At 33.8% G+C, this 20,703-nt stretch overlaps 1 protein-coding gene across 1 annotated transcript in view; it reads left to right on the top strand.

Annotated features, from left to right (window-relative positions):
* The window catches only part of PTPN13 (protein tyrosine phosphatase non-receptor type 13), a 196,755-nt gene that overhangs the window by 45,104 nt on the left and 130,948 nt on the right, over positions 1–20,703 (top strand). Inside the window, 1 exon segment of the mRNA XM_037529548.2 lies at positions 15,867–16,045. Within this exon segment, the coding sequence (XP_037385445.2) occupies positions 15,867–16,045 (179 nt within the window).

Consider the following 20,703-nt stretch of genomic DNA (forward strand, 5'->3'; position numbering starts at 1 on the left):
TAAAAGACACAAACTACCAATATTCATTTAAGAAAAAATGGGCAACCTGAATTACCCTATAATTTATAGAATGGTTGAGTGTATAATTAAAAATACCCTACAAAGAAGCTCCACATTGCATCATTGGGGAATTTTAAAACTTTAAGCAAGAAATAATAGCAACTCTATATAAAGAAAGAATATATATATATGAAGAAAATTGAAGGAAGAAATACTTTCCAGTTTATTTCTGAGGCCAAAACTATTATAATATAAATTCAGATGAAGACATTAGAGAAAATAAAACTTTAAACCAATATACGTTATAGATATAGCACATTTACAAACTAAAGAGCAAAACCATATGATCATCTCAGCAGATGTAGAAAAAACATTTAATAAAATCCAGTATCCATTCCTGAGAGAGAAACTGCCAACTATAAATATAAAGGAACTACCTCATCATGATGAAAGGTACTTACAAATACCATTCTTAACAGTGAAACATTAAATCTCCCCTTCTAAGTTCAGGACTAGACTGCTTTCATCTACTGAAGTTCAAACTGGAGCAGTAAGGCAAGAAAAAAGAAATTAAAGGCATCCAAATTATAAAGAAGTAAAACTGTATTTACTTGAAGATTCCATGATTTTCTACATAGAAATTTTGATAAAATGTACAAAAAAGCCAGTAGAACTAAAAAGTGAGTTTATCAGATTGCCATATATAAGATCACCATACAGTGAACAGTCAGAAACTGAAATTTTAAAATACTGAAAAATGTAAATAGTATAATTAAAAACTAAAATAATTAGGAATAGTTCTTAGAAAAGATGTGAAGACCTACATGATGAAAACTAAAAAAAATAATGCTGAAATTAAAAAAGCTCTAAATAGATAAAAGCTATGCTGTGTTCCTAGATTAGAAGATTATCATTAGTTTCTACATTGATTTGTAGGTTTTATAATACCACTGTCTGTTCAAATATCCAGTTAATGGAGATTTTTTATAACAGATTTCTGATTTTTAAAGAGAAAATAAGCTGGACAATAGCACTGAGATCACCTGGATATTAAAAATGTAATGGAATTCAGATCATAAGGGGTTGAATGACATGTACAATATATTTCTAATAGTTTTCTAGAAGGAAAGTAAAAGAGAATAGAAAACAGAATAAGTGAATATACAATGGTAGAGAATTTTTGAGAATTGAGGGAATGCAGAGATTTTGCAGATTCCAGAAGTTTAAGTCACAATCACTATATATCCATATTAAGACATGAGGGATTGCAAATACAGAATATATGTAAAGTGAAGATTTTCAAACAATCAGAAAAAGAAAAGTAGATTACTTACAAAGAAAAAATAATTTTGACTAATGGTAGAAATTTTTTAATGTATTAGTTTTTATTTGAGGTAACTGATTTACAAAATTATATATGATTTATAGATAAGGGCACAACTCTTCAGATCAGGTAGCCTCAATTCTACTGTCAGATTTCTATCAACAATTCCTTTGTTTTGTTTCTTTATATCCCACATATGAGTAAAGGGACCCAATATTTGTCTTTCTTCTTCTGACTTATTTCACTTAATATAATCCCCTCCAATTTCATTGCAAATGGCATTTTTTTTTAATACTTTAATATTATTCTCCTGTGTATCTGCCATGTACTCTTAATCCACTCATCTTTTCTTGGGCTCTTAGATTGTTTCCATAACTTGACTATGGTAAATAGTGCTGCAATGAACTGCATATATCCCTTTGAATTAGTATTTTTACATTCTTTGGGTCAATAACTAGGTGTGGGATTCTGGGTCAGGTAGTAGTACATCTGATTTTAATTTTTGAGAAAAGTCCAGATATTGGGTGAGTCTACATTCCCACCAACAGTGCATGAAGTTCCCCCTTTTCCTACAACCTTGCCTGGTTATTTCTGGTCCTGTTGATATGGGCCATTGTCACAGGTGAGGTGGTATCTTACTGTGGTTTTGATTTGCAATTTCCTTGATAAGTAATGAACATTTTTCATATGTCTGTTGACCATCTGTATATCTTTGGACAAGTGTCTATTAACTCTGCCCATTTTTTAATTGGGTTATTTTCTTGTTGCGTTCCATTAGTTCATTGTAGATTTTGGAAATTAATCCATTGTTGGTTGTATGATGTGCAAATATTTCCCCACAATTGGTGGGGTGTCTTTTTATTTTAATTATAGGTACTTTTGCTGTGTGCAGTATTTTACTGTAATCCCAATTGTTTATATTTTCTTTTGTTTCCCTTGCCAATGGAGTCAATTTACCAGTCATCTCTGAAGCCAATATCTTGGAATATTTCGCCTATCTTCTTCTGTGTGTTACAGAAGGTCTTACATCCAGACCTTTAATCCATGTGTTATTAAAGGTCTTACATCCAGACCTTTAATCCATGTGTTATTAAAGGTCTTACATCCAGACCTTTAATCCATTTTGAGTTAATTTTTGTGTATGGTCTGAAATAGGGTCTGTTTTTTTTTTTTCTGCATGTGGCAGTCCAGTTGTCCTAACACCATTTGTCGAAGATACTTATTTCCTCCAATGTATATTCTTTGTTTCTTTGTCGTAAAATAATTGTACATAGGAGTGTGGGTTAATTTCTAGTCTCTCAAGTCTGTTCCATTGATCTGTGTGTCTATATTTGGTCCAGCATCACACTATTTTGATTATAGTAGCTTTGTAGTATCATTGGAAGTCTGGGAGTGTGATACTCTGTTCTTTTGTCAGAATTGATTTGACTTTTCTGAGTCTTTTATGATTCCATATAAATTTCAATGTTTGCTCAATTTTTTTGAAAATTGTCATGAAAGGAGTTACATTTAATATGTATGTTGCTTTGCGTAAGATGACCATTTTAATAGTTTGTTCTTCCAAGTCATGAATATAGATATCTTTCCATTTTTTTTTGTCATCCTCTATTTCTTTTAACTGTGTCTTAATAGCTTTCATTATGCAGGTCTTTCACCTCCTTTGTTAGGTTTATTCCTAGGATTTAGTACTTTTTGACGCATTTGTAAATGGGGCTGTTTTTTGGTTTCTTTCTCCTCTACTTTGTTGTCTATTCATAAGAAAGCAGCCAATTTCTGTATATTGATTTTGTAGCCTGCCACTTGACTGATTTTTTGTTTCGATTAGTTTTTTCATTGAGTATTTAGGGTTTTCTATGTATATTAACATGTTGCCTGCAAATAGTGGTAGTTTTATTTCTTCTTTCCCAATTTGGACTCCTTTTAAAACCTTTTTGTGCTAATTACTTTATCGAGGACTTTCAATACTGTGTTGAATAGTGGTGGCAAAAGTGTCTTTTACTGATCATAGAGAAAAAACTGTTTCTCACTATGAGTATGATACTAGCTTTTAGTTTGTCATGTTGCCATTATTGTGATGAGATATGTTTCTTCTACCCCCATTTTTCGAGTTTGTATCATAAATGGATGTTTAATTTTGTCAAATGCTTTTGTGCCTCACCATTAATATGATCATATGATTTTTACTTTTTCTTTTATTCATGTGGTGAATTTCATTGGTTTGCAGGTGGTGAATCATCCTTGCATCCCTAGAACAAATCCTACTTGGTTGTGATTTATCATCCTTTTAATGTATTATAAATTTAGTTTGCTAATATTTTATTGAGGGTTTTGTATTTGTGTTCATCAGGGATATTGGTCTGCAGCCTTGTGAGTTGTGACATCTCTGCTTAATAGCAGACTTTTTAATAGCAACAACAAAATTAGAATTTGATAGAAAAATCATCCTAAAACTACCATGATAATCTAGAACAACACTATCTGAAGAAATATAATATACATCATACATGTAATATAAAGTAATCTATATTCCATATTTTAAAAGATTTAGGAGATAAAATTAATTTTAGCATTTTTATTTCATCTACTGTATCAAAAATGTCATTCCATATATAATTAATATGAAATAATATTAACAAAATGTGCCCCTTTTGTACTGTCAAAATCTTCTTTACATTTATACTATATCTTAATTTGTATTTAAAAATATCACAGATAATTGGATTTCATACAACCTGCTGATGCAAAAGTAGATTTACAAACTTAAGTTGTTCCAAACATACTTAATGTTTTCCAAAAACTGAGTAAACAATTAAAATAAATTTAATACTAAGTTCCTCAGTTGTCACAGCCACCTTTCAAGTTCTTAAAATTCATATTTGCCTAATATCTACTGTATTGGAATATACCGATAGAATTGATATCTTGCTAAACTATGGTACAAGAAAAAGACCAAAGCTAGGACATCTTTATGTGAAAAGTGAAGAATCTTTGCCACCCAAACTTTCATGGAAAAAACTATAAAAAGATGTATTTCAGGAAGAAGGAAATTTAACCCAGAATGAAAAAGTTAGAAATTTTTATTTCACAAGGAGAAATGATGAACAAAACAATAAGTCAACTTGATGGTAAATCTAAACAATCACTGACTATATAAAACATCAATAATAATGATGTCAAATTTGAAATCATAAAATGTTATCATTTAGAGAGGTATAGAGGATAAGAATTAAAACAGTTTGAGAATTTTATGCTGTGCATGAGAATGGTAAGGATACTGAGTTTAGAGTTTGCACAGTCCAAAGCAGAGAAAACATAAAACTTTGTTTGAATCTGGTAAGATTAAGTAAGAGAAGACAGAAAAGGGAGAGAAAGCATTGAACTTGAAATTGACTTCCTGTTTGGTTTTTTTTTTTTTTTAAATCCTTTATAGGAAATTAGAGAAAATTTTTATGGATTAAAAGTTTTGGAGTAAATCTTTGTATGGCGTATATAGCTTTTAAAAGACCAATCCTAACTAGTCTTTTTATGTTACATTCCTAATTATCTACAGTCATAATTGTGTTGGTTAACAGGATGTATCAAGCCATCTTTGACATGCTACATCTTGCACTGCATTCATAAGGCCAGAAACAACAGGTCCTTCAAGTTAAGTGTGTTTGAACCAGATAAAATTACCCCATTATTCCCTGGAAACAAACTATAAAACATGAAATTAATTCAATATCTATCATTCTTAAAATGAATGTTAGTTGTTTAGCAAGTGTATATAGTACTTGTGGTAACCACCCATTCCCTTAAAATACTGTGAGTGCACTGTGTTTTCATGCAATTAGTTTGGCTCTAGGTGCCCCAATATATTTATTTATTTTTAAATTTTTCAGCAAAGGTTAGTTTCATAATGTTTCTATTTACTTCATTTTTTAAAAAGATTTATTTATTTATGCATACAAGAGCTGGGGTATGGGCCAGAGATATGGGAGGTGGGAGGATTCACCAGAGATAGAGTAGGGAACAGAACAGGCAGACTGACCGAAGTACACTGCTGAGGGGAGCAGCGGGTGAGTCAGGAGAGGTCTGCTGTGCCATGTGGGTTGCTTCCTGGCCAGCTGGGAATCGAACTCGTGCTGCAGAGGCTGTGGATTGCTTCATAGTGCAGTGCTTAACCCCCTGTGCCACCAGGGAGGCCTCAACTCCCAATATATTTAAAAAGGAAAGTTGCTATAGGTTGTATTCTCTAACCCTATCTGTGCTGATTAATGGAGTTTTGCTCACTAATATTTATTGTTTTGATTTTTATACTTACTGGAATTTTTAAAAAAAAATATTGGGGTACACTATATACAGTAAGGAGCAATCTAAATTATGCAGCCTAATAAATTTTATGAATGTTTACACCACAAAACTACCACCCAGATCAAAACATGGGTCATCTCTAGCTCTGAGGGAGACTCCCTGATCTCTATTTTGGTAACTTCTCTGTTACCCAGAATAGAGTGCTATTATGGCATATCACAGAGATCAATTTTGCCTGATTTTAAACATCTTTTGAATAGACTCATACAATGTAAACTTCTATCAGAGATCATTTTTGCCTGATTTTAATCTTCTTTGAATAGACTCATACAATGTAAACTTATTTGTGTCTCACTACTTTTACTTGAAATTCTGAGGTTTATCCACCTCATAAAACTAAGCTTTTTAAAGAAAATGTTTCAAAAATCTCAATTTCTTTTCTCAAATATAGAAATTTAAAAGGGGCTTTATGCTTTGCATCTTTCAGTAACATGTTGAAATTTTTACTTTTGTAGGGTCATGTTGCGGTTAAGATTTTTTTTTTTTTACTATAAATAGTATGCTAAATTTTTTCTTTTAAATTGGAATAGTTTACCATTCAAGTAAGCCTCCTTCCCCTTTTGGAGGGAAAAGGTCCCTTTAGGAGGGAAAAGTTCTTTACAATGTAAAGGGGGTTGTGTATATAAGAGTAGCAGAGAATGCTTTGTAATGATAAAAATAAATGCTACTCATTCTTGAATATTATTCATTTTTTTCAGTTTTTGTATGAATTGTAGACCCTTAAAAGTTAAACATAGTCACCAAGTTCCCTCTAAAACTTTTATATTATTTTTTCCCTTGGCTTTATGCAGATAGCAGGGAGGAAGATCTCCTTTAATGTAAAACTTTGCATTTGGAGAGAAAAATTCCTGCTGATTTATAAAGGGTCTTCACCATTAAATCTATTTATCTTCCTAATCACCTCAGTTATATATATAGTTTGTCTGCCAGAATACAATGTTGCGACATCTACAGAAGCTGTCATGAAGGTATCAGGTGGCAGTAGAAATAATGCTTTAAGATATTTAGCACTTGGTTCCAAAATTCCTTAGGCAAAATTGAGCTAACAATGAAATCAAGTGTTTAAATTGACTACCATTCAAAATTAACATTTTTCAACTGCTTGAGTAGATGACCAAGCAGTATATGATTGATATATTTTAGGAAAGATCTACCTTTCGAGCAAATTTGGCTTTTTAAATTTCTGTAGACTAACATAGAACATGTGTGGAATAGTATTGCGCTCAATATTTGGACTCCCCTTGGGGAAATTGGTGTTAATCTCTGAATCTTTTCTAATACTGGTTTTGTACTTAATGACATTCATCTATCACATAAGTTAGGGAGGATCAAAGGTGCTCATTCCCAAAGTTTGAGGAGATGCAATGTAGATATTTGTTGAATTTCTAGAAAGTGTTGTAGAAGAAAAAATGAGTAGGAATTTCATTTGTGATTTACTTTACTTTGGGAATGAAATAGAAAAAGCCAAATAAAGATAATCTTATTAGATGGGTTAGGCAGATTATTTCTAAATGTACTATAGGTGACATTCATAGTTTGTGTCATTAATTCATCTTCCTCCTTATAGAGAACTATATGTCTCTCTTCTAAAGTTATTTCTGATAGACGTTCTGCCTATCTAATAAAAATGACAATTATAATTTGGATAAAATAGTTCTGACACCTTCATGCTTGCCATGGATCTTCTATAAAATGCCACATGTGTGACTTTATAAGCTGGAGAAAAAAAATTAAGCATTAAGGAGGGATCTAAAGTCATCATTGACGTTTTTAGTATCGGTTAATTGACATAGAAATGGGGCAACTATAGATCAAGAAGCAGCTTGATTGAGCTGGGATATCATTTATTGCCCCTATAAGGATGTTAATTCTTATTTGTGTGTTGAGTAGACTGGTATGCATATCTAAATTCCTAAGTCCTGTGACTTAGACAGAAAGCCTGTGTCCCACTCCCAAACCCCAGAATCAAATATTTTGTGAATAAGTTTGTTATAATATTCAGATTAACAAATCTGAAACTTCCTTTGACTCACACTTGAAAAACTAAAAGTTGTCAATATTGGAGTATTTTCTGATTGAATAATTTAGAGTTGCTAAGGTTTGAAAGTTAAAAGAAAACCTTTTTCTTTTCATAATGGATCTCTAAAATAACTATTTTGTGACCAGAAAAGCCTAAATTGATGTTATTGTCATTAGCAGAATAGGTAGGGCAGGACACCTTTTTTAAGGTTGTGGACCTATGGTATAGAGTTGTAATTGTAAACATACTCATTTTTCTCAAGTACTTTAATTACATTATTGTAGTATCATTGTACCTGATTTTTAGGAAATCGTTAGTTCCTATCCTTAAACTTATATTCCATAAGATATATGTGAAAACAGTTATAGTGTTTTTTGCTCACTATTTTAGCCTAAATTTTGGGTGTGCAGTTTTTGACAAGTAAATAAAAGGTTGTAGGGAGTGGTAGAAATTAAAGGAAAACCAAATAGGAGCAACTTCATATATTAAAGGAAAAAATGAGCAGTTTCCTCAGAATATAAGAATGCAAGGAAGAAATGAAAGGAACTACTACTGTTTCTTTTATATTGCTTGGAGCAGGTGGCCAAGGAGTTTTACTGAAGAAGAAAGCAAATTCATAGAGACCTGCTTCCTTCTATCCATATTATTCAGCCATTTAAGCCCTGTTGCTTTTAATAATCCCAACCAACTCATTTTTACTAATATAGAAGCCCTGTATATTAATTACTTTCGTGAAACTTAAACTTCAGTAGTGTTTGTTACCAAGATGACATAGTTTGGTATTACCCCAAGTCTTGCCAAGTACTTAACAAAACAAAACTATTAAAAGCCTATTTGATTAAAAGCCACACCAAGGTTCCAGTGATTATGGTTTGGATAGGTGACTTTCATATGTTCAGTGTTTAAAAAATAAAGAAAAATGTGTGTGTCTGCGTCCTCAATAAGAAGAGACTATATCTTCACTCTTAATGAAGAAAAGCTGATAAAATATATTACTATGAGTGTTAAGTTTGCATAATTTCATATTATGAAAATATTATAACTTCTACTGCAAATAAAAATTTCTGAAACTATGTTAATGCTATAGTTTTATGTTATCCATTTAAATAAAAAACATCATTTAATAGTTCATGTTGTGTGTAAAGGTGATGACCAGGGATAGTAACATCAGTTTCACATAACTTGTTACTCAGTAATTATAAACTGGTTTGATTTAAAACTGATTTTTAAGGATTTATACTAACTAGGATTATCATGTAATAGAAGATGCTTAGAAGGTATATTTCTCCAAGGATTTAAAGAAAAAAAATAGCATTTATGATATATTGTGTCTTAATCTTCTTTATTTTTAATAGGACTTCTAGGTAAGAGATGCCAAAAAAAAATTCCTACAGGTCTAGAATAGAGCAATTTGAGAATTTGATGATATTTTTCCTGAAATGTACAGTGCTTGTTATTTATGATACACTCCTTGCTTTCCATTAGGGGCAAAAAAAGCTAAAAGGTGATTGAGAATGAACTTAATTAAGTAAAGATTTTTTTTTAGATGTATTGATCTATATTTGATATCTTCAGAGAAAAATTTTATTAATTAATAGAAACCACTTTTGTATGGTACTTAGTCTAGGTGTTTCTTCCATTAATCCCCACAACAGCCTGATCTGTGATGTAAAAGCTATTTGCACATATAAGAAAATTGAGGCCCAGAGAGGCTAAGTAGGTTATTTAAGATCAAAATGTAATATATGTATGTCATATCTAAGATTCAAACCTAGTTATTTTGGCTTCAGTCTATGCTTGTGACCATTGCACTATACTGTCTCCAGTTCAGTGAGGCTACCTACTACATTAATGAAGTAATACATTTAAAGGAATAAAATGAACATGACAGTTTGATATCTTTCCATATCTCCTGGGTAAGCTTAGAGATTTGGATGATTAGCAAGGCCTGGGACCAGTTACATCAGAATATAAATTGGAGAGGACTTTATTAAATGCTGTGGTAATATTGGCTATATCAAGAAAATTTGCATGATGTAAAATCTCTTTGAAAGGTCTATCATTATCAATTTATATTGCATGGATTATCTTAATTCTAGTCGTGTATATAATTTTATTTTGTAAAATCAAGAAAAGATTACTCTTCTATTTCACATTAGAGATACTGAATTTTTTTTTAAATTCTAAGTTTTAAAAAAAACTTCATTTTCAGATGATCTAGACTCCTAGGATTGGTCTGAAATTTCAGTAAATCCAAAAAAAGACCGTCAGTGATTATAATAAATAGATGTTTGACAGCTCAAACCTTGAAGCAGGGTAAGAATAAAAAACCAAATAAATGGTGTACAAGATACAATGTATTTTTAAATGACTTCAGGCAACAAGTTCTCTTGGTACTATGGTTTTGACATAAAGCATTACAAAGGGTTACCATGAAGAATCCAATGTTCCTACTTATTGCTTAAAGTTGCCCTAATAGAATAGTTCTCAAAAATGTGTCCATGACTTAACTGCATCGGCCTCAATGGGGGAAACTGTTAGAAATGCAGATTCTCCGACCCCATATCAGACCTTCAGAGTTAGAAACCCTAGGTAAAGTAGGGTAACTTGTTTTAATTAGTTGTCGGGTGATTTCTTTCATTTTTTATTTTTAAGGAAATACCTTTTTCTTATATTCCTGTTATGTCTTTGATGGTATAGGGCTTCTTCCCTCAGGTATGGTCAACCATGGTTCTCCCACCATCAAAGCACTCATCGTCCATATTTTGTGGTCTTCCCGTGACCCTGTCTTCAACCCTCCTCCTCTTCCTTCCCCTACTTCTCTTCTTCTCCCTCCCATTTTGGATGCCTCATACTGTTTTGGTTTCTCTGTATTCCATTTATAAGTGAAACCATCTGGTATTTATCTTTCACCTTCTGACTCATTTTGTTTAGAATAATCCCTTCTAGTTCCATCCATGTTGAGCAAATGGTATGAGTTTATCTTTTTTGATTGCTGAGCAGTATTCCATTGTGTATATATACCATATTTTCTTGATCCACTCATCTGTTTGGAGTCATTTAGATTGTTTCCATATCTTGGCTGTTATAAATAGGTTTCCTTTTGAATTAGTGTTTTTGTGTTCTTTGCATAGAAACCCAGGAGCGGCATTTCTGAGTCAATATCGCAGATCCATTTTTAGTGTTTTGAGGAACCTTCATAAAGCTTTCCCTAGGAACTGGGCCAGTTCTACATTCTCACCTAATGTATACAGGGGTTCCTTTTTCCCCATATCTTCTCCAGCACTTGTTTCTGATTTTTTTAAATATAGGCCATTCTCACAGGTGTGAGGTGGTATCTTATTATGGTTTTCATTTGCATTTCCCTAATGATAAGTGCTGATAAATTTTTCATATGCCTGGTCACCATCTGCATATGTTCTTTGGAGAAGTGCCTATTAGCTCTTCGGCCCATTCTTTGACTGGATTGTTGTTTAGTAACAACATTTTAAATGGAAATCAATATGTAGCATATACTATAATTTCAGGTGAACCTTAAATAATTTTTTCACAAAACTTTACTTTCCAGAAAATGTCAAAATATAGGGGAAATAGTTTATATCATTTATTCTTCTGTATTTGTCCATTGTTATACTAGACAATTGACTTAACAGTATATCTGTTTTTAGGAATTGAATTTTTCAGAAAACTATCATAAAATGACTTCATCAACTCCATCAGAGCTTGAAATAGTGGTGTCTCATACATTTTTGCCAAGTGTTCTAATGGGGCATTTAAAATAGGGCTGCAATTTCTCTGTATTTGCTTAAATAGGCAAAGGAATTTTTCAGGTCAAAGTAGTGTCATTGTTTTAAGTCTTATAATAATTTTCCTGATACTTTGGATTCGTTTTTCCTTGTCATGTTTGTTGCTCAGTTATGATCATATTCCTAGTTTTTATGCCATAAATGGAAGACAAATGTAAAACAAAGGAGAAAATTTAAAGGAAATCGTAATATCCCTTGGGGAAAATACATGCATATATGGGTCTTAGTTTATGGGAACATTGGAAAGCAGCTCTACGTTGTCGTTTCTTTGCATGTAAATATTTCCGCTTATTTCTAACTTTGTCTCTAGCTCTTTGAAATTCTGCTTAAGCAACTTTTTCTGTGGAATGTTGGTAAAAGTCTATAAATAGAATCTTGACTACTGGAATCAGTTTACATCAGATTTGCTCTTTCATAATAATAGCATTTTTTTTTTAAAGGACAATCATGCAGCTAAAACATTACAGAATATTGAATTACAAGCTTCTGGAATTCCATTTTTAATTTCTTTTAGCATTGTTTAAAGGAGTTTGAATATATTTCCTTTAATTTTTTTCCTTTCAGACAAAGGGGAGCAAATTAAAGTGATTCTAGCCTGCACTCTAAATTTCCTCTCTTGTAGGTTTGCATAACACTTTTACAATGATTGAAAAATGTATTTTGTGGTTTGACTGTTTCCTAAAGAATTCAGTACTTAAATGTCCTGTGTGTGTTTTGGGAATTTGACAGCAACACAGTTTGTTGTCACAGCTGCTTTAGCTTTATTGCAAGACATTTTAAAATCACACTTGAAAACAATCAAAATATTTGTATCATTTCTCTGTGTGTGTTTTTTAACAAGCACAAAAATATGACCTACCATGGTAATTGTGTTTCTCAATGCTCTCCACCATTCCTCTGTTACAATTTCTTGCTGTTCCTTGTACAAACTCAGTTTCCTGACCGCATGCCTTTGCTTTGGCTTTTTCTTCTTTTTGGAATCTACGCTATAACCGTGGTCAAATGTTAGTCATCGTAAAGGGCCACCTAAAAAAGAAGTGATTTTTCTCTTATTATAATCAAAGTAATTTTACTCTTTTTCAAGTTCCCTTCTATAGTCTCCATTTCTCTCTGAGATACCTTGTAGTCTTTTGTCTTGTGTTTAATCTATGTATATACTTCACTTCCCTGTAGTATCCTAGATTCTTATGAACAAATAACCTATAAAGTCGGGAATATTATGTTTAAATATGGATAGTGCTTAAAATAATGTTATGCTTTACATTTTTATTAAAAACAAAAACCTGTTGCATAATGTAAAAATTGAAAGTGTTCTTATCAGAAAAATAATATTTTGCTGTTGTTGGGTGTGCTGATAAGTAGTAAAGCTTTTAATAATTTCAGAGTGATAAGCAATTATGGATTGCTTTCATCTTCAGCAGTGTCTGTTCTGTGCTACTCTGTCAGGATGGGGTAGGGTCAATCTGTGGTCTGGGATAAAGAAGAGAGAGAGTTTAGCACACTCATTTTTTGTTCTAAGTGGACACCAACATCTAGGATGTCAGGCCAGGACATTGCATTTAGATTTCTGGATGACTTTCATTTTTCTGTGTTAGCTCTAATTCCCAACAAGTTATAAATTCAGATGTAACAGATATACAGGAAATCACAATTCTATTCCCAAATAAGAATGATAGGAATTAGAATCCAAAACACTTCCTTTGGGTTCAGGATTGGATGCTGAAGAACTGGTTAAAAAGCTAATAAAAAAGACTAAGCTAAAATAGTGGAGTGGAAATTGGTGGTAATAAATGAAAGAAGTGTGAGAGGGAAATTGCAGCAACCTACATGCATGGATGCCCAAGAGGAGAACAATCTGGCAAAAAAGATAGAGAAGGGCCGGCATTTAGTCTTAATGTGGGTGTGTCATAGCACTCAGTCCTTGGGCATAGTTTCTTTTCTTTCTTTTCTCTCATAACTTTTTGGTGATCTCATTTAGTCACAGGGTTTTTAAATACTGTCTATTAGCCTAGTTTTTTCCAAAATACACTCATAGTTCAGACTTTGTTCCAAACTCCAGACTCAGTTGCATGCTTGATATATTACTATTTGAATTATCTAATAGATGGCATGGCCTTAATAGGTCACAAAGTAATATTCTAATTTCTAATATCACCCAGCCCCTATCTCAGCAGCCTGCACTATCCTGCAGTCTTTTCTATCTCAGTTGATAGCACTCCATCTGTTTTATTACTCCAAAATCTTTTAGTCATTCTAATTCTTCTCTTTCTCGCTCTTCACATCTTATCTGTCAGGAAATTTCTATTTTCACTGACCTCTATTGCTGCTACTGTGATTATAGGCTGTCATCATTTCATACATTAGTGCATTGCTAGTTTGAAAGAAATTGATTATGGATTGTTTTATAATGTCTATGATATGAAATTTCAATGTTTCGAATAGTATTTTTTGGCAGAGAGAATATTCTGCCAAACAGTTCTTTTCTAATTGGATTGCATTGCATTTGTTCATGAAATACCCAAGAAGCAGCTTTTAACAGGAAACTAAACGACTATGAAAGGCAAAAATATACATAAGTTTACCATGTGATTCATATGAAATATATTTTGCCTTAAGAATTGAGAACTGGATAAATAAAAAAAAAAAAAAAAAAAAAAAGAATTGAGAACCGGGCCTCCCTGGTGGTGCAAGGGGTGAAATCTCAGCACTATGAAGCTATCCACAGTCACTGCAGCACTAGTTAGATCCTGGCCAGAGAGGTAGTCCACATGGTGCAGACCTCTCCTGTTTCTCCTTACTGTACCCCTCAGCAATGTATTTCAGACAGTCCCCCTGTTCTGCTCCCCACTCTGTCTCTGGTGAATCCTTTCACCACACCCCCCGCCCCCCGCACCACCACCTCTTTGGCCTACATACCCCAGCTCTTGTATGCAAAATAAATCCTAAAAAAAAAAAAAAAGAATCAAGAACCATGTTTTTTTAGCAGCTTGATAGATGGTTGTGTAGGACTATGAGGACCATTGGTCAGTAACTTGACATGGATGTGCTCACTGGTTAAAAGGTGCATTCAAATCTGTCTTTCTTCCTTAACATTGTTATTAAAGACATTTCAGATTCATAAAATTTCAGGAAAATATATAGTTGCTTTAATTTTCAAAGAGGGTTGGTTTTTAGCAGTTTACAATTTTATTGATAAGTGATACTAATTGTGATTACCAGAATCTTTAACCTAGGTTAAAACTAAAAAGTCAGAAAGAATAAATGATTCCATTCTAGTGAAAATTGTCTTCAGGGAACGCAGTACTGTTCCATAGACTTCTGTCAATTTCTTACAATTTGACTTAGAAATCAGTATAACCCATTTAGACTGAATAATAAGATCATTGGCAGTTACAGTTCTTTTGTGGTTTTCCTGTAGCAGTTTGAGTCTGTGACATACTTTACTTAGCAGTTATCTTAAAACCTATAGTAAATTCTATTTGAAGTAGGAGGACAAAATGAAGTTCTAAGTTTATTTGTTGATTCTGATTCATACCATTGTTTTTGAGAAGAGGCATACTGAAAAGTAAAGAAATTTTAAAAATTTCTCCTAAACATAAATTCTTAGGCACCCATACAGGCAAACATTAAAAAAAAAATTGGAGACCCTGTTGATCACATTTAACAGTAAGACAACTAAAACTTTAGTGAGGTAATGAACAAATGCAAACACAATTCCAAATTCAAACAAATATTTTGATGCACATATTAACTTTCATTATTTTTTAAAATTTACCTCCAAATCTGATGACTTACCAAAGCAATTATCAGTTTAAAAGCACCAAATTAGGACTCAACCTGGGGGTCCATAAATTGGTATAAAACATCCCACAGGCCCTTCTTATTTATTTTTTTTAAAGATTTATTTATTTATTTATACAAGCACTGGGTACCGTCAGTAGTGCGGGAGGGTGAGAGAATTCACCAGAGCCAGAGCAGAGAGCAGAACAGGCAGACTGACGAAATACACTGCTGAGGGGAGCAGCGGGCATGGCAGGAGAGGTCTGTGCACCACGTGGGACCCTCGCTGGTGGCCGGGGATCGAACCAGCACTGCAGAGGCTGCGGGCAGCTTCACAGCCCAGCGCTCAACCACTGCGCCACCAGGGGAGGCCCCTTCAAGGCATTTTTGTTAATAATACTAGTATTAGTAGATATATGTAACTCACTGTCTTTTAAATGTGTTGATTTGATGTATGTAACTGCACATTAAGATATGTCTGAACAGACTGAGATATTCATTTAAATGATTTGTATTTCCGCTTGTTATAATTTTAAGCAATTTCCTTTCTTTTTTCTTTTTATTCTATATGGTTACAAACCAGTAAGCATTGCCGATCCTGCTGCTCTTGGCTTCATCATTTCTCCATGGTCTCTCCTGTTGCTGCCGTCGGGTAGTGTATCATTTACAGATGAAAATATTTCCAATCAGGATCTTCGCGCATTCACTGCACCTGAAGTTCTTCAAAATCAATCACTAACTTCTCTCTCAGATGTTGAAAAGGTAACCATTAAGTTTCTTGCTTGATTGTATTTTTTATTTTGGTGGGGATCACAAAGGACACTGGGCCACCCTTCTTCAATCCTCTGGAGAAAATACTGTAAAATATTAAATGATAGTGTGTTCAAAAAAGTTCATATTTTTTTAAGAATTCAAAATAGTTTTATAAAAACTAATGGATCTAAGGGAAAATGTGAGCAATTGTCAATACTTCCCAGCACATTTTATGTGACCAACATTTCCACAATGCCTAAACCAGACAAGTAACCCACAAAAACAACAACAAAAACCAGTGCAGACCAAATTCCCTATTGAACATAGATGCAAAAATCCTCAACAAAATCTTAGCAGACTGAATTCAACAATGCATTAAAAGTATCATGCACCATAACCAAGTGTGATTTATTCTAGAGTGAAAGAATAGTACGTCATCTGAAAATCAATCAACATAATTCACCATATCATCAAAAAGAATGATAAAAAAATCATAAACCATATCAATAAGATTTAATAAGATACAACTACTATTGTACTTAAGATAAAAGTCTCATGAAACATGCCTCAACATAATAAAGGCCACATATGACAGAACCACAGCTAGTATACTCAGTGGTAAAAAAACTAAAAGCTTTCTACCAAAGTCTGGTCCAAAACAAGGATGTTCACTTTAACCATTATTATTTAACGTAGTGTGGAAGTCTTAACTAGAGCAGTTAGGCCAAGGAGGATATAAAAAAGGAATTCAAATTGGGAAAGAAATAGTAAAATTGTCACTCTTTGCAGATTATATGATAATATGAATATTTCTTAAAGACTCTGCTGAAAAATAATTGTAATGATAAATCGCTACAGTGAAGTGACAGGTTACAAATCAATTTTTGTTTTGTTTTGTTTTGTGGAGTGTGTTTTGGGAGAATGGGAGATTTTTTTAAGTTAACCAAGTGGTTATTTGATACTGCCATGTTTGATAACTTTGCTGCTGTAAGGAGCCATATATTCCTGGCATTAGACCTGCAAAGTACCTATGTTTTTTTTTTTTTTTTTATAAATTTCATTTTTATATTCCCCATACAATTGCAACCCCCTTATTTTGACCCCAATCCCTCCCCTCCCCACCCCCTACAGAGTGTCTCTGGTTCATAGTTGTTTGTTGATTTTGATTTTCACTTTCTTATAGTTATTCTTTTTCCTGGTCCCTTATTTAAGTTTTCTAGATTCCTGCTATGAGTGAGACCATCCGTTATTTTTCTTTTTCTTTCTGGCTTATTTCGCTGAGCATGATCCCTTCCAGCGCCATCCATGTTGCTGCAAATTGCATGTGTTTATCTTTTTTGAATGCTGAGTAATATTCCATGGTGTATATGTACCACATCTTCTTGATCCAGTCATCTATTTTTGGGCATTTGGGTTGTTTCCAAAGCTTAGCTATTGTAAACAGTGCTGCTATAAACATAGGGGTGCAGGTGCTCTTTGGAATTGATGTTTATGTGTCCTTTGGGTAAATACAAAATCAATTTACAAAAACAAGTGGTGTTCCTCTGCAGACAACAAGGTAAAAGAGGAAGAAATCAAGAAAACAATGCCATTACAATCGCTTTATCTGAATCTTTGTTTTGTTTCTCTATATTCCACATATAAGTGACACAATATGACATTTATTTTTCTCCTTCTGATTTATTTAGTTTAGCATAATCCTCTCAGTTCCATCCATTTTGTGGGAAAAGTCAAGAATTTATTTTTTTGTTGTTGCTGAGCAGTTCCAATGTGTGCACGTACCACATCTTCCTAGTGTACTCATCTGTCTTAGAGAACTTAGGTTGTTTCCATTGCTTGCCTAGTATAGACGGTGCTGCAATGAGCACAGGGTTGCATGCATCCCTTTTTATTAGTGTTTGTGCACTTTTCAGGGAATTACCTACAATGGAATTTCTGGAATATATGGGAAATCTTTTTACTGTTTTGAGAAACCTCTATACTGTTTTCCACTGGGGCTAAACCAGTCTATATTCCCACCAACAGTTTATAAGTCTTTCTTTTTCTTTACATCTTTACCAGTACTTCTTGTTGCTGGTCTTTCTGATATATGCCATTCTCACAAGTGTGAGATGATATGTCATTGTGGGTTTTTTTTTTTTTTTTTAAAGATTTATTTATTTATTTATACAAGCACTGGGTATAGTCAGAAGCACGGGAGGGTGAGAGAATTCACCAGAGACAGAGCGGGGAGCAGAGCAGGCAGAAGGGAGCAGCGGGCGGCAGGAGAGGTCTGCGTGCCATGTGGGACCCTCCTTCGGTGGCCGGGGAGCAGCCAGGGATCAAACCGGCACTGCAGAGGCTGCGGGCAACTTCGCAACCCAGCGCTCAACCGCTGCGCCACCGGGGAGGCCCTCATTGTGGTTTTGACTTGCGTTTACCTGATAGTGATGATGAGCTATGTGATATATACCTGTTGGCCGTTTTTGTCTTTAGAGAAGTGCCTGTTTAGCTCTTCTGCCCATTTTTTGATTGAGTTGTTTTCTTGTTGCAGTTTTTTATAGACCTTGATTATTAGCCCCTTATTGATTGTATGGTGTGCAAATATTTTCTCCCATTCAGTAGGTTGTCTTTTTGTTTCAGTGGTAGTTTCATTTCCTCTTCAGAACTTTTTTAGTTTGATGTACGCCCAGTTGTTTATATAGTCTCATTTGTTTATCTTGTTGGAGAAAAGTTCACAAATACATCACTTGGAATGTTTTGCCAATGTTTCGGAATATTTTGCCAATGTTTTATTTTGAATATTTATGGTTTTGGGTCTTACACCCAAGTCTTTTATCCATTTAGAGTTAATTTTTGTGTATGGTGTGAGATAGTGAACTAATTTCATTTTTTTACATGTGGTCTTTACTCCAGTGTATACTTTCAGCTTCTTTGTCATAAATTAACTGTATATAGGTGTGGGTTTATTTCTAGACTCTCAGTTCTACTCCATTGGTCTTTGTGTCTTTATTCGAGTACCATCTTTTTTTAATTATTATAGCTTTGTAGTATTGCTTAATAGCTGGCAGTGTTATACCACTGTTCTTCATCTTTTTTGTCAGGATTGCTTTTCTATGTAGGGTCTTTTGTAGTTCCATGTGAATTAGTAATGTGTGTTATATTTGTTAGAAGAATTCCAATGAAAATTTGATAGGGGATTGCGTTGCACCTGTATATTGCTTTGTGTGAGATGGCTATTTTAACAATGTTAATTCTTCCACTCCATGAGCAGGAAATATATTTCCATTTCTTTGTGTTTTCTGTTTCTTTAAAAACTATTTTATAGCTGTCATTGTAGATGTCGTTCCTCCCTCTTTCTTAGTTTTACTCCTTAAATCCTTTTTGAAATTTATTTTTATTTATTTATGCATACAAGATAGGGTTTGGAGGCCAGAGGGGTGGGGCGTGAGAGGATTCACCAGAGACAGGGTGGGGAGAAGAATAGGCAGATCTACTGAAATATACTGCTAAGGGGGGTAGCAGGAGAAACAGAAGAGGTCTGCTAACTACCATGTTGAATAATAGTGGTAAAGTGGACATTCTTATACCAGATCTTAGTGGAAAAACTTTCAGTTTCATATCAAAGGATCAAACTCTCATGTTTCATGATACCCTCAGAGGTCAAAGCAATGGTTTCTAGAGACCATTTAAAATTCAAAACTGTATATTGGTGCCTCCGTGGTGGTTCAGGGGGTTAAGATGCAACCTATGAGGCTCTCTGCAGCCACTGCAGAATGAGTTCGATCCCTGGCCAGGGAGCTACCTACATGGTGCAGCAAAACTCTCCTGACCTGCCCGCTGCTCCCCTCAGCAGTGTATTTCAGTCAGTCCACGTGTTCTGTCCACCACTCTGTCTCTGGTGAATTCTCTCACACACACCCCCCCACACATACCTCTGACTTTTGTACCCCAGTTCTTGTATGCATAAATAAATAAATCTTAAAAAAAAACAATAAAATTCAAAAACTATATATTAACAAAAAGTGTATATTTATTTTTCTGGGCAGTAGGTTACAATCTTTTATCATATTTTTTTAACCCTAAAATTAGTGACTATATGCTGCCAGCGCCCAAATTTATGTATCTTTAGTACAAAATTATTGACATATATATATAGCCACTGATTAGATATCTTCAATGGAATATCACACAGATAACTCAGAGTCTGTAGATATGAAACTAAAGACAATATTTCTTCTCATATCCTGAAACCTATGTCCTCTTCTTTGTACTCCCTGTAAATGAATGGACCTTTATTTTCCCAATTTGCAAGGAAGGCATCATTTTTAATTTTCATTCATCTCAGGAAATCTTTCCTAAATTGGTCAGGAATTAATTTCTGTTGACTCTACTTTTTGTTTTTAAAGATTTATTTTATTTATTTATATACATACAAGAGCTGGGGTATGTATATAAATACATACCCATGTATATAAATACATGTATATAAATACATGTATATAAATACATAGGCCAGAGGAGCATGGGTGGGGGCGTGTTGTGAGAGGATTCACCAGAGACAGAGTGGGGAAAAAAACAGGCAGACTGACTGAAACACGCTACTGAGGGGAGCAGCGACGAGACAGGAGAGATCTGCTGCGCCTTGTGGGTAGCTCCCTGGCTGGGGATCAAACTTGTGCTGCAGT

This window comes from Talpa occidentalis, unplaced genomic scaffold (assembly GCF_014898055.3).
Source record: "Talpa occidentalis isolate TD23 unplaced genomic scaffold, MPIMG_talOcc4v2.1 talOcc4.6, whole genome shotgun sequence".
NCBI classification, from domain to species: domain Eukaryota; kingdom Metazoa; phylum Chordata; class Mammalia; order Eulipotyphla; family Talpidae; genus Talpa; species Talpa occidentalis.